At 37.1% G+C, this 15,038-nt stretch overlaps 1 protein-coding gene across 8 annotated transcripts in view; it reads right to left on the bottom strand.

Annotated features, from left to right (window-relative positions):
• The window catches only part of SECISBP2 (SECIS binding protein 2), a 41,541-nt gene that overhangs the window by 24,075 nt on the left and 2,428 nt on the right, over window positions 1–15,038 (bottom strand). For 3 of the 8 annotated variants that reach the window (XM_086771469.1, XM_086771471.1, XM_086771472.1), the window contains exons 3-11: window positions 13,534–13,789; window positions 11,385–11,514; window positions 10,747–10,970; window positions 9,850–9,937; window positions 7,381–7,505; window positions 6,668–6,823; window positions 3,868–3,969; window positions 1,961–2,080; window positions 413–545 (exon numbers count right to left, since the gene is read on the bottom strand). In XM_086771469.1, coding sequence (XP_086627595.1) covers window positions 413–545; window positions 1,961–2,080; window positions 3,868–3,969; window positions 6,668–6,823; window positions 7,381–7,505; window positions 9,850–9,937; window positions 10,747–10,970; window positions 11,385–11,514; window positions 13,534–13,789 — 1,334 coding nt within the window. The remainder of the gene's footprint in view (window positions 1–412; window positions 546–1,960; window positions 2,081–3,867; window positions 3,970–6,667; window positions 6,824–7,380; window positions 7,506–9,849; window positions 9,938–10,746; window positions 10,971–11,384; window positions 11,515–13,533; window positions 13,790–15,038) is intronic. The other 5 variants (XM_086771473.1, XM_086771476.1, XM_086771474.1 and 2 more) reach the window with 3 other exon arrangements.

The following is a 15,038-nucleotide window of genomic DNA, read 5'->3' as shown; positions in this document are numbered from 1 at the left end:
TCAAGTTAGAGCTCTAGGATTTCCAAGATCAGATGAGCTTAAAAAAAGCCTTTGTTACTGTGTAGCCCCTTCCTACAGCTTCACATCACAACAATAACATGTGTATTTAAGACAAAGCAGATACCTCCACAAACATTAGTATTTTCATCAAGCTAAATTTCAATCACTTCTCATATTTATATAAGGTATTCTTTTACAAATCATTGTCCTGAAGATTTTTCTTTCACAAGTCTTCCAAACAATTCAGATTGCCATGCTTTTATAATTTTTTAAGAGAACTTTCATTTCCTCTTGTATCTTGTGAACTGTGCTCCTACCTGTATAACCAGACCAGAAATCAGGCTACATTTAATAGTTAAATACCTAAAAATTACTCAAGTTGAAAGAAAGGAAATTTAATTGTAACCAATACCTGAAAACACCACAGGTTTAGAAGACTGTTTTGACTTCTCCATTTGCTGCTTTTGCTCCAAGACTGCCAGCATGCCACCCAAATCCAATTGCACAGGAATCTGACTCTTCTTACCACCACTCCTGGATGTTTCCTGAACAAGTTCAGTATCAACCAGTAACGCTCTCCATTTCAGAATGTAAAGACTGTATTTTGTATGGTGTGTAATACACTCAACATATTCATCCATGATACTTTTGATTTTTAACTTCATTCAATGAAAATGTTTTGATCCTTAAATACACATTGACTTTAATGTGAAAAATAAAAAATCAGAAACAGTTAAAAAAACTTTTGAATAGCTACAGGAATAAAGCATAAAAGTATGAAGTCTTTAATATTGGACATGCTTTATGCCAAGCTCCCACTTTGGTCAGACTGCCATCTAGTTTTGAAAAAGAAAAAAAGGCTTACCAGAATTGAAAGTTTTGTTAAAAGTAGAGAAAAACTACTCTGTGAATCTTCCAGGGTATGTGATTGCAATACACATATTCTGTTATCTTCAACATCTTATTAAAAAGAGAGGTCATAATCTTTAAGCACTCCTCATAAGCAGTAATCTTTCTGTCTGCTTTGAAGAGAAGGCAAAAGCAGCGTCCCATAGTTGGCACCACATTTAATAATTAAATTAAATTATGCCTGTGTGAATTCCCGAAATACAGGCGAAAACAGGATGTTTGGTGATCCTCTAGCAAGGACAGAGCTCCACGGTGCCTGCATTCCCGCTTGTGTGCCTCTGCCTGGGTGATGCTTCAGAGATCCCTTAGTTGGTGAGGTAACAAAAATAAACTTGCTTTTTGCATTTCATCTGTGGTTTTGGGGTTGTTCCTGCATCCTGCCTGTGTCAGCTCACACACAAACGAGCAGTCTAGCAAAGACTATGAAAGGGCAAACTACAACAGCAGAACATACTAAGGAAATGACTCTCAGATTTTTTACTTTTAGAAATCTTATCCTGGAGGATCAATTCATTATAGCTTCTGTTACAATAGGGTTAAGGAATGTGACCTGCTCCTTCTGAGCCTACGATCTCACCTTGCGTAAGACCTACGCCAGAACCTACCCACCAGCATGAAACTACTTACTGACCTCACTGTTGCTCCATATTCCCTCTCCTTGCCCCAAGCTGAGTGGACTTCCTTGCCTCCTTGTCCTAATCTAGCAGAATCACTTTTAATAGGTTCTCAACTCCTTAAGACAATCAGTTTGGACTGGATTTATGCCATGATCAAATAAGACAGGTGAAAGAAAAACTCTTGATATCTGAAACCCACAGACATCAGTGCAAAGCTAGTATTTTTCCCAAAACACACTATCACAAACTGGAGGCTAGCAATTACTACTATTAAGTGGTTCTAATCAAGAGGGTCTTGTCACTTATCTCAAAGTATGAATGACAAAGTAGGAATACAATTGCAGATGAGCTTGGACTTCATCTTATATTTAAATATGCTAATTTCCTTTGTCATTTTGAGTTGTAAACTTATTTTCAAACATTAATTCATTTACCTGCATTTTCTTTCTTTCTAAAATAGAAGATGAAGCTTGCTTCCCTGACAGTCCATCCACCTTGGGAGTTCCATCCAGTGCAGAAGACGGACTATCCCAAGGCTCTTCGGGGAGACGGATCTTTGAAATGTAGAGACAAAAGGTGACAAGGAGGAAGAAAATATATTTAAAGACACATGGAAAAGGATAAAGTGGAGACGATATTAAATTCAAATGGAACACAGACAGTATAATTAAGTGCACCCTCAGCAAGTCTGTGAATGACACCAAGCTGACTAGTACAGTTCATATGCTTCAGGGAAGGGATGCTATCCAGAGTGACCTTGACAGGCTGGAGGAGTGGGCCTGTATGAACTTCATGAAGTTCAACAAGGCCAACTGCAAGGTTCTGGACCTGGGCTGGAGCAATCTCCAATATTGATACAGATCAGGGGACAAATGGATGGAGAGCAACCTTTCAGAGAAGGACTTTGGGATATGGTGAATGAAAAACTGGATGAGAAGCTCCACATGAGCTGGCAATGCGTGCTTGCAGCCCAGAAAGCCACTTCTATCCTGGGCTGCGTAAAAAGCAGTGTGGCCAGCAGACTGAGGGAGGTGATTCTTTCCCTCTACTCTGCTCTGGTGAGACCACACCTGGAGTTCTGTGTGCAGTTCTGGGGTCCCTAGCATAAGAAGGACATGGACCTGTTAGAGCAGGTCCAGAGGAGGCCCACAAAAACAGGCAGAGGGATGGAACACCTCTCCTATGACAAAAGGTGGAGAGAGTTGAAGTTCTTCAGCCTGGAGAAGAGAAGGCTCTAGGAAGACCTTATCGTGACCTTCTAAAAGCATTATCATTTGTTGTCTGCCATACTACTTAGACTCATTATTTCCTTCTTTTTTTTCAGATTTGGAAGAAAAAAACAGCAAGGTAGATTTATCTTCAAATATTTGTTATAGAGGAGTATGAGTGGCTTAATGCTCACATTCCTCTACAACTTATGTAAGCTTTGAGAGGTTATAACACACTTACACCTACAAAGCGAAACGGTTTCTCTCATTTGAGGTACAAGTCTGTATAGCACCTTCTTTATAATAAATCTGGTTTGACCAATTACTGTGCCTTTTGCTGCTCATTCCTCCCTATCAATGCAATGTACTGTCTTAAAGCAAACAAAGTTTTTGGGTTTTTGTGCTTTGATTTTTTTTTTAAACCTATTAATATTCACAGTGAAACAAAACGAAGGACAAAAATTTCTAGCAACAAAACTAGGTTCAAAGAAACAGAAACCTGGAACTTCACCTTTATTATTTATGTTATTTGCTCTGCAAGAGCAATCTTTGTGACTTATGTTTGAGATTCATTCCCATATTGAATTAATTTCCAAATTAATCCTTGGGATCCATTTCAGTCATGTGAAAAAAAAAAAATTAGCTTGTATTTATAATTGATGTTAGACTCAAATTCTTGCCCTTCCACAGCTTTTACACTGTTCAGATGCTCTTGAAATTTTATTATATGAACAAACAGCAAAGGCAGAAAATGAAAGAGTCTTAGTGTCACTTTTATGAAATGTTAAATTAAAACAAAACACCACTTGTAGAAAAATAAACTACATAAACAGAATGCTTTTCAACTGACTTTGAGTGTCCACAACAGAGGCGTCCATACCAGAATTAGGATCCAGAGTTTAGGCAGCAGTTCAGAGATCAAAAAGGTATTTCCTTTGGAATGGTATCTACTGATTACAGTGAGTAGCTCTTTTATGTTCACAGAGTATGTAAGGAGATTGCTATGGGCAGAGCCCCACATTACAAGCACCTAGATTTAGTCAAAAGAACTTCACCTTTAGCCTCACTTAAAACTTGCACACTTTTCCCTGCTTATTTTCTTAACATTTGCATAATGTTGTAAGATTACTTACTTCAGACTGCTTTCTGACAGCAGGAGTAAATGATGATTTCTGAGATCCTATTCTGTTTCTCCTATCAGAAGCAGCTGTCAGATCTGGAAACTCCTCAGCATCCTAAACAAATAAATCAGAAGATGATTTTATAAGAACTAACACATTCATATTCTCAAAACTGAGTTTTCCTACACGCAAATGATTTTCTCCCTGCTTATCAAACATTCATCATAATTTGTTTCACTGTACAAAAATTCAGAAGCCAAATGCAGGGCCAGCAACTATAATCAGCACTGTAATGGTTAAGTCATCTATGCAGCAGCTAATTCAGGGCTCAAAGAGCTTACAAGAGAAATGCTTCCAACAGCAGCTTGTTATTGGTGTCAGCTGATACAAAAAATTAAGAGGTAAACAGCTCCTAAAGAAGTGTTTTTCAGATAATTTAACAGCTTTGCAAACAACTTCCCTCTTCTTCCAGTACAGTCTCCAGCTGTGTAATTCTGCCTTAAACATTTAAGTGGTGAAGAACAAAAAGAGAAGGCAAAAGGGTAATAACTCTTGACTACAGCGTTGAAATAAACAGATAAATCACTCAGGTGATTATGTAGGCTTAGACACAAGAGTAAGCTTTATTAGCAGAAGATACATCATCCAGACTCTGAATTAACTAAATGCAGACAGGCTGGAGCTTGCTCTACACTGGCCACCTTATGTCCGCTACCTCGATCAAAATGATCCTGATCCACCAGCTTGGTTTCACTCAATTGCTTCTCCTCCCACTTTCTGAGAGGCCTTTTTAGCTGTGATACAATACTACTGAACACACCAATGCTTCTTCTGCAGTCCAAAAGACTTCATTTAAACAGTCCAAGCTAGGAAGCTCTAGCATAAGGATAAACACACCTCACTCAATGTACTATTTTTAAAACAGCTTGGAAGAATGCCAAAAGACAACAGCAAGAAAAGGAAAAATGTTTCACAAACACACTCTTCCAGCTTTGGAACTTCTTAAACCAGAGATAGTACCTTCACATTTAAATAGCCCTCACTACAATAAATTTTTATTTCCGTCCATCCAATCACTTCTTGAATTAAAATAAATTTCTGGCATTTGCAATGTCCTGTAGCAAAATTAATAACTAAAATTTAGCACTCAGTGTGACATTACACCTCCTTATACTTGTTCTTAACTCATCGCCTATATAAGTCAGAGGGCATCAAACAAAACTACAAAAAAGATCAAATAATTTCCTTTTATTTCCTTGTTACTTCTGATTCCCATTTAGCCATCTATTTTACAGACTGAGAAGCCCTAGTTTATTCAGTCCTGCCTCCCATAGAAATTGCTTCGTACCTTTGATTATTTTGGAGCCTCATGTCTACCTTTTTTAGTTCAAGTATGTACATTTTTTAAAGGAGTGAAGGAAACAAAAGAAAAAAAACCCCACACTGTATTTAGATTGGACACATCCTGGATTTATTGTCATAATCCATTTTCTTTTCTGTTTTCTGAATAATTTGCAGCACTGTTTGCAAGTTTGACCAGTACTACCAGCACTGACCTGATTATCAATAGCAGCTTCAATTTTTTCCCCTCAGATAAAATAGCTAGCTTGGGGCCTATCACTATGTATGGAAAACCAGGATTACTTTTCCCCAGATGCATCCATTTATGCTAAATAATAGTGTTCATAAATGAGTGAATTTTATAAAACGCGTAAGCGATTCAATATATTGCTCTGGTGAGCTGCTGCACATCGGAGAACCTTCTTAAATCTCCTGGGTGCCCAGAAGTTCCATGCTTATGATCCCTTAATGATCTTCTACTTCAAGAGCATCATACAAGCATTTCACACATTTTTTCAAACTGATGGGCACACAAGCATTCCCAGCAAACCAGGAGGGTCTGAAAGCTGTCCCTCACTGCCACAATAGATGCTGCATCCACACCACAGATTTCAGTACCCAAAATTCTCTAACACAGACGTCTGCTAACAGTCACTTCTTGTGCCGTTCCAGGACAATGAACGACAAAACAAAATGAATGTGTAGCCACAGCTCTGCTCCATGTTCCATTTAAAATGTACAGAACAGAAGCCAGCCAGGAAGGCTTCTTTATGCTGTCATTAACATTATATACACTAGATCAAACATATAAATCGAGACATGTACATGGTATTGTACAATACTGGGCTTCCAACGAAGCAGTGTTAAACCACGGACCATACAAAAACTCTCTAACGTGGGAGTCTCTAAAGCCTTCGCAATACTGATAAACAAAAGTATCAAAACACTGATATGCATATTACAGCTATACGAATTTGAAAAAAAACCCCAGAACTAGCAATCAGGAATGTAAGCAGTGACAACTATATTCTATAGAAATTGCTTCCAGATATGAGATGAGTAGAATTGTACCACATTCTTTAAAATTGTGGCACACTATGGTACCCAGTATATTCCCCATTACTTGTGCTCTATGCTTTCTGCAAAAGTTACTGCAGAATATTTTTAATTTAGGAAATTTGACTTTTATTGTTACCTGTTAACATCCAGAGTCTAAAGATTTGTCATTCCAAATTTGCTCCTAAGTCTCTTCTGCACTCCTCTTGTGCTCACTGAATATGTGTTAAGTCAAAAGGCACAACTGTTCCCTAATAGTAATTTCTGACAAAACATCTCAAGTGAAATGGACCTGAACTAATATCCTCCAGAAATGGCATGTGAACTTAAATTTGTACAAAGTTGTGTTAACATCTCATCCTCCAATACACTCATAACACTTAGAAAAACAGCAACAAAAACCTCTTCACTGTACCTCAATCCTTGGTGGTTCCTGTGTTGTAGTAGATTCATTCTGAGGTTTCTCTACATCTGTGGGTGACTTTGTTTTTTTCTTCTTTTTCTTCTTTTTTTTCTTCTTTTCCAACCCTTCTTCAGGTTCAGTTTCACTAGCATCATTTTTTGTTTCTGACTGCCAAAAAAATAAGGAGGCGTAACCATTAGAAATTGATCTATTTCAGTACTACCTACCAAAAAAAATGCAAGTGAACACACTTATACAACTAAAGGGTATCTTAATCAACCCAGGCTAAGACATTAAGTTGACAAGGAAAAATCAAGATCTATTAGAAATTCAGAACTACTGCAAAAATTCTTCATTTGAAGCACATTACACAGTTATCAGAACATATCGGGACCACTGAGATTTCAAGAGGAAATATCCACCCAAATAAGGCAAGAGTTCCACCTTTCATGTTTCATTCTGAGGGTCAGGAATTTGAAAAAAGTTTAGCCTAAAAGTAATGTATTCAAATCAGTTATTTTGGAAGTTTGTGTTGCTGGAGCAGCACTGTCTTTTGGACATCTTGTTATTCTTTTCCACTACAAGAGAAGAAAAATTCTAATAAGGATAATATTTCTTAAAAGCTACATTAGAAGTGGATATTTTAAAGAGTCTAGGTAAAAAATGGCTATGTCTTACATCAAACAGTGACAGAAATTAGTTTAGAGCACACGATTCTCACGTACCTTTGCTTCACTATCCTGCTTCCCTTTGCCTCCGGACAAACCTTCAGATGATGGTGATGACATAATTTTCTTTGGGGGCTGTGAAAGTACCATGGCCCAAGACACATGGGGGTGAGCACAGCCACCTGCAGGTATTTCAGGAAATACCATTGGTAAAAAAAGTTTACAAAGATGTATCAAAAAAATTTCTCAAATATTCAAAAGAACCAGTAACAAATTAACCAAGGACTAGCAGATACAACAGAGAACCGTATTCCTTCTGAGGAAGGACTGAAATAAGACACCTGCACACCTCAGAAAGCTTCCTGGAATTGTAACTACTCCATATATTGTCCATCACTATATACATACATTTGGCTCAATTAAATTATAATTGGAAAGACATACTGTGTCATACTAACGACATATAAATAATTCCACACCTTCTTTCTAAGCTATTTTTTCTTTAAAATAACGAACTTCTGCTATATTTACACACAAAATTATTTTATTTATCCCACTCAGTCATACAGCTTTCACATACAAGGCAACATCAGTATTTTCTAAAACCTTCCCACTTTTACAGACATATATACCAGCTGAAAGACTTTCTAATGTGCCTCGGTGTACAAGAATTCTACCCACTACCATTTGTAGGTATTAATGTTTTGAAAGAACTCACAATTAATTCTGTAAACATTCTTAACATATAGCAAATATAGAACAAAATCTAACTTTTTCTTTAAGAACTAGAAAAACTTGCAATGAACAATTAAATAGTGTAATGGGTTTACATGGCAAGGTTTTGATAGTGGAGGGAGGCTGCAGGGGTGGCCTCTGTAAGAAGACACATCCAGCTTCAGCCGGCTCCAAAACAGACCTACTGCCAGACACAGCTGAACCCATCAGCGATGCTGGTGGTATCTATGTGATAATATATTTAACAAATGGTAAAAAACACTGTGCAGGAGCTGTAAGCAGGAGGAGTAAGAAAAAATGTGAGATAAAATCCATGGACACCAAGGTCAGTGAAGAACGAGGGGGAGGAGTTGCTCCAGATGCTGGAGTAGACTCCCCTGCACCCTAGAGAAGACCACAGGCTGTCCCGCTGCATATGTGCACAGGAAGGAGTGGCAGAGAGGAGCTCTTAAGAACTGATCATAACCCCCATCCCCTTGTGCTGCTCAGGGTAGGGAGGAGGTAGAGGACTTGGGAATGAAGGACTGAATATAAGCCTGGGAAGAAGGGAGAGTGGGGATAAAGTGTTTTTAGTTTTGTCTTTGTTTCTCACCATTCTACTCTATTTTTAATTGGCAATAAATTAATATTTGCCAAGCTGAGTCTGCTTTGCCTGTGATGGGCAACTGGAGAGCAATCTACCTGTCCTTTTCTTGACTCTCAAGCTTTTTTTAATCTTATTTTCTCCTTCTGTCCTGCTGAGAAAGGAGAGTGAGAGAGCAGCTGAGTGGGAGGCTGGATGACAGCCAAGGTCAGCCCACCACAAACTGCTGATTTATTCTGGAGGACAGGAACTGAGGATAGTGTTTAGGGAAAAAAGCATTATCAGATGACTTTAAAGTTTCTGGAATAACTTTGTCTTTAGAGGGCCCTTCAAGGCACTTCAGCAGATAAATCTGTCCTTTCTGAATCCTTGCTAAAGTCAGTGGCAAGATAAGGATTGAACTCTCCAAACTGGTACATGTCTCTGTACACAGAGAAATCCAGCGAGAGGCACTTAGACAATCCAGTGCATAATGCATGTGACATGTCTTAGATGGAGTCCTGCTGAACAGAACCTTTTTTCACATAATTCTGGATTTAAGTGTTTCAATTAAATTTCAATACTTACTTAATTGAAACTAGTAATTTTACAGTCTGTAGTAATTAAAAGAAAAAAAAAAAGCTTTGCATCCCCACAGTCACACAACAGGTAAACAGAACAAAAAATAGGATATTTCAGCATCACAGTTCTCCACAGCTATCCTTCGTTTAACAGACTTGACAGAAATAACACACGCCACAGAATTTTTAGGTACATATTATGCTCTAGACTGCCAGCTACTTAAAACAAATCTGCTTATCAAGATTGATAAAACATTTACCTCTTATTTATTTTTGAAAAAAAATCTGAAAATGACTCAACAGGCGTCCAATAATCAATACGCATTACTTTCTCTCCTCTTAACATGGGAGGAACGTACAGCATATTTGCTCTTGAGCATCAATGAAACAACAGAGAAGGAAGATAATGACAGTTTTAATCTGCTGATGAAATCTATAAGCAAGAATTAGCTACAAGTGGTCACCTTATTTGAAAGAAACAAATACAGCTTTATTTGCTTGTTTTTTTTTTTCTTTTGTAATGAGCTTCCTGTTTAATTACTTTTTTACTTTACACGTCAACAGCCCCTCAGAAGACTTTAGTTTTCCAAACTGACGAGATGCAAGCAGTTAAAATACAGAGGGATAATTTGGGTCTGGAGCACTCACCTTTACCATCAAACGAAGAGGGAATTAAGCTGGCTACTGTTTCATCTGAAGTTTTTGATGAAGCTTTGCTTTCCACAGAAGTATCTTCCTGTAAAACAGACAGTCTGGTATTATAAAAGTAGGAACAAAATCACTGACCTAAACAGAGCTAAACATAAAAAAACCCTCAAAAATCATCAACCTGTGCATAGATAAAGGTGTACAGAATTCTGTAGCCTGACTTTTTTTGTTGCTTTCCTTAGGGGGAACCATCATTTTGACCATACAGCACTACAGAATACAAGCAGACGCCTCTCCACTGCTTTACAACCAAGATCACGCCCTCTTACATTTTACAAAAGCATCCAAGCACAATGATTCTAAGAACGAACAAGAAAAAGTTGTAATGCTGCAAGTACATTAAAAACAAAGTCCATCATCAAACGCAAACAAGCAATCAAAAAGGAAACTCAAATGACAGCAGAAAGGTCTTTTTTCCATCACAGGCAGTTTTCCACTGAGAGGCACTGGAAATTTTATTCTGTTTGGATCCTCTGAAATTATTAATGTTTAATCACTGTTGAAAATTCTGATTCAATATATGTGACATACTGCTGCCTGTGTCACTACTGTAATTACTAACAAAGAAAAGAGGGAACCAAGGAAACAAAGAAAAATAATAAAGTTAAATGCTTACGTCTTAACAATATTTTTTCCTCCTTCTGGAATTCAATTTCATATTTTTATTCTTTAGCACAAAGAATCATAAAACCTTGAGCTATGAAACTCCTTGCTTGCAAGGTGCTTAAACAGGTCTTAAACTACCATAGTAAGTGCAAAACACTTGCATTCAGAAATGCCTGAACTTTAGACATGTTTTATTTTTATGACTTCTATAACACAAAAGCATCAGCTAACCTCTGTGCTCAACAAATGAGACATCTGTGGTTGACTAAGGCACGTAATGTTACTTTCCACTGAACAGATGGGTCCACTTTTACGCTGTAAATTCAATCTCTCGCTGCTTCCCAAACTCTGTGACTCACGGAAATCCAGAACGGTAGCTTCAAATGTGGGTACAGAAAGAGACTCTGGTTTTGGAATTTGAGTTGACTTCTTGCTTGCAGTTTTACTGAACCTGTCTGAATAAAGCATGTAAAGTCTAAATAATTAAACTTGCTTGTGATCATTTCTAGGTATGCTTTTTAGTACACTAGTTGACAGAACTACAGTAATTGTCACAAGAACTATTGCTACAGATAGTTCATATTAAGAAAACAACCTAGCAATTTTAACTAACTTGTATATACAACACTGACTCAACAAGCAACTGTAAATTCAGATGCTTGCTTTGGAAATTTTTCATTTAAGTTTACATGAATCTGTTCAACCAGCAAAAATATGTAAGTCACCATCCCTTGCCAAAAAGTCACATAGGAAAGAAATCCTGTTCCTTAATCATTCTAGATTTAGAAACATGGTCACACAATGGAGGCTATAGCACAGTCAACCATTTTATGTGTATTCACTGTATTTCTAACCAAACACATTTGTACCTGGCTTCATGGAATCTCTGCTGCATGTGGAGGTCTCGAACGAAGTCCTGTTCATAATTCTAACAGAAGAGTCAGCTCCATCAGGCCTCTTCTTGTCTAATTTTTTCTCACCCTCTTTTGATCTCCTCTGCTGCAAATATTTGACATGTTTAGTTGGCTTTACTTGAACTTTGTAAAGTCATCAAGTTTGCCTTAACTTGAGTTACAGTTAACTACCTACCTCTCCATCTGGAGTGTGACCATCAAGCAACCTGGAGCAACCATCAACTTATGACTAACATAAATAGTTAGTATACCTTAACCACAAATAACAAATAAAAATAGGAACAGCCAGTTAGAGATCTGTTGTTTAATTTAACCTGCCTTGTCAACTGTGCCAATTTTTGGCACATGTTACAGACTAAGAAAGCGGGATTATTCCGTATGTTTCTAGACAACTGTACTTTTAAGATCTCATTAATCAGAGTTTACAATTGTTTGGTCTTAAATCATCCAGTCTGATTTTCTAAAACTGATTTTCTTCTAGAACAGGGCTAAAATCTTAAAAGCATTCCAATCTTTTGACTAAACTACATATTGCAGGCAAAACTAGGAAAGATTGGTGTCACAACATCCAAAACACTTGGAGCAGACAGAAAGGAACGAGAAAAGACACATCTATAAGATCCCAGTAAAGAAAACACATCCATCTATATTGTAAAGTCCTGAAAGCCTTCTGAAACATCGTTTGGCAGAGCTGGGCTCTGGAATCACTATGGCAGGCAAAGAACAAGCACTAGGCTTGCATCTATGCAAAGTATACTGTACCAGCCTAGACGAGTGGCTTAACTTTGATTACAGGATGCTAGACTAAATTCAAAGTACATGTGGCAGCCACATTATTTTCTTGGGTGGGAGGACAAGGCATTTCCTGACCTTCAAAGCTAAACTGTTCAAGGTTTAGGAGATGTGATCAAACTAATGCAAAACTGCAAAGATCAATTATTTTTCTTCAAGCTCACAAAAAAAATAAATGACAGGCAACAATGACAAAAAGATTGCTGAACAGTACACAGCTCAGTCCAATAAAGATCACAGAACTCCTCCCGGAAGTTAAACTAAGTTTCTTCATACTACATCACCTGTGCTAATGCTGAGCTAATCATCTCCCCAGACAGCTTCAGTGTCTTTCTCTCAAAAATAATTTTTTTCTCTCAGAAAGAAAATTACTAATTTTAGGTCTCTAGCCTTTGTATCTTATGTCTAGTGATGCATGCTTAGGACCTAATCTTACAACCTCCTCTGCACAGGCTAGACCCACAGTGAAGTTACCAGGTCTCTGTCTAGGAAGTAAGGTCCGCCAGAAGGATGTGACTGGAGAACAGATTACTTGAACCTGTTAGAAACAACAGCAGCCTTACAAATCCAAGAGTCACAATGTCTAACCGCAGAAGGAAATGGGTTAATAATACATTTGATTTTTTTCACTGATTTTTTTTTGTTTTGAGGATTTTGTCTACTTTTTGTTTAAAAATATTGTCCACATTTCAGGAAACTTATCCTCAAACACACATACACACAAAATGACAGAGGTGTTTACTGAACATTTGCTTTACTTTTGAGTGAAAGAAAACATTTCTAACACAAACTTTTCTTCCCTCTCCACACCAACACAAATTCCTGCTCTCCTGTGGCTAGTTTTCTTCCTGTAGCAGGCCTTGAAAAGCCTTCAACAACAGATGCTGTCTCATTACTTATCAGCCACATAGCTGATTAAAGCCACCAGGTCTCTCTTAACTTAGGTTCATAAAAGCTGCCACTGGGCTCAGAAAAAAAGCCCTTCGACCCTCCCCTCAAGCCTCATGAACAAAGGAAAGCATAGTTCACAAATGAATATTTTACTGAAGAAAGATAATTAAATACCCCACATGTTCCAAAAGTACTGCTTGAGAAACTGTATTAATTTGAACTGTATTAATTTGAACAACTCCATGAACTTTTGTGAAATCTGAAGCTGAGTACATTACTACTATCCTCTTTAAATGTCATTCATCATCACTACAAGAACATAGAGTGATTATTCACTTTAAAAAATGAACCAAACATTTAGAAAAGTTGATTTAAAGTAAGAATTCTATTTTAATTTTTAAAAAAACATGTATTTACTCACCTTCGAAAGACTTTCTTGTCTGATCAGATACTTTTGCTCAGCAGAGTCACTGACTATTCCTGAACCATTGTGGTGTGTTGAGTTGTTAGAATGACACCGTAAACCAGCTACTGGATACACATTTGAAACAACATCACGTGAATAAGAGCAGCTGGAGTATTCACAGAAGGCAGGATCTCCCAGAACACTATGTGAAGGATATTGAGAAAGAGATGAGAAGTCATCCAGGGGCAAATCTTCAGCATATACCTGTTGCCTAGATAAACATATAATTCCTTGGCTAAATAATTAGTTTAATGAGAGAGATATATTTCAAAAGAAAACTATTCCATGTTACTTCAATTAAGTATTTACTCACTGCTATAGACTACCTTAAAAAAATAATTAATTTTGTTTTGGGAAACCATGCAGTTTAGCAAACATTTTAAAATACAGATGTTATCTGTTTCCAAGTTTCAAAGCTAGTCTGCTTTGCAGGTATAGTCCTCATTTTTGTTTAAGGTTATTAAGATTCTTCATACTTATTTTTGGGAGGCTTTTTCTTGTGAAACAAACCAAAAGCACAGTATAACTACATGACATGCACTACATACTTGACTACAAAAATACAAACATTAAGGAGTAAAACCTGTCTTAAAATGTCATAATAACAAAGTAGGGTTATAATATCTCATGGGGTATAAGACATGTATGAAATACAATACAGAATTACAAGATAATAATTAACTGACCTGCATTTAACCATCACAGTCTATGAAAATACAACATGTCTGGGGCATGGTTTTTTCCTTCAAAGGTATACTCAAAGCTTTCTTCCAATTTCCTCCTACACTTTGTACAGAAACTATATGCAGAGATCCAAATTTGATTAGCGAAAATGGAAATTTCTCAGCTTAATAAAGTTGCATTTAGTTTTTAAAGCTGTTCACCATGAAGTGGCCCACCTCTGAATCTTGGGTAGATAATGCAAAACAGAGAAACTTTCCCATGAGAATAAGAAAATTCAGATAACACATTTCCTACTGTTTGTTGCAATTGTGATAGACTGTAGTCAAAACTCCTCTTAGTTTACACACAGAGGAGTAACAAATGAAAGTAAAAAAATAACTATGGCTCAGTCTCAACAAGGAAAAATATTCATCAGAATATTACTGGGGTTTTTTCTTTTTTTTTAATGCTAACTGATACAATGATAATGCTGTGTTTCTTCTAAGACATAGACCAGGCCATACTCACTTCAGTGTTAAATTTCTAATACAAATCAAAATGGGCTGCAAATAGACAGATTTCCTGTAGGACAAACGCAAGGCCTACAACAAATGTGTTCATTAAGGCTCTAACCGAACTTGTTAGAACGTACCAATAGATCCAAAGCAATTGTAAAATTATTTCAATGGTTAGAGTTCTGAGAAGCTGAGAAGGAAGTAGAGAACTATGTAACATCACCAGATTCTTACAAGACATGATTATTTCCTACCCTACTATGCATGCTTTTTTCTAGTTTG

This window comes from Chlamydotis macqueenii, chromosome Z (assembly GCF_036417535.1).
Source record: "Chlamydotis macqueenii isolate bChlMac1 chromosome Z, bChlMac1.mat, whole genome shotgun sequence".
NCBI lineage: Eukaryota > Metazoa > Chordata > Aves > Otidiformes > Otididae > Chlamydotis > Chlamydotis macqueenii.
This window is presented reverse-complemented; position numbering and strand designations above follow the sequence as displayed.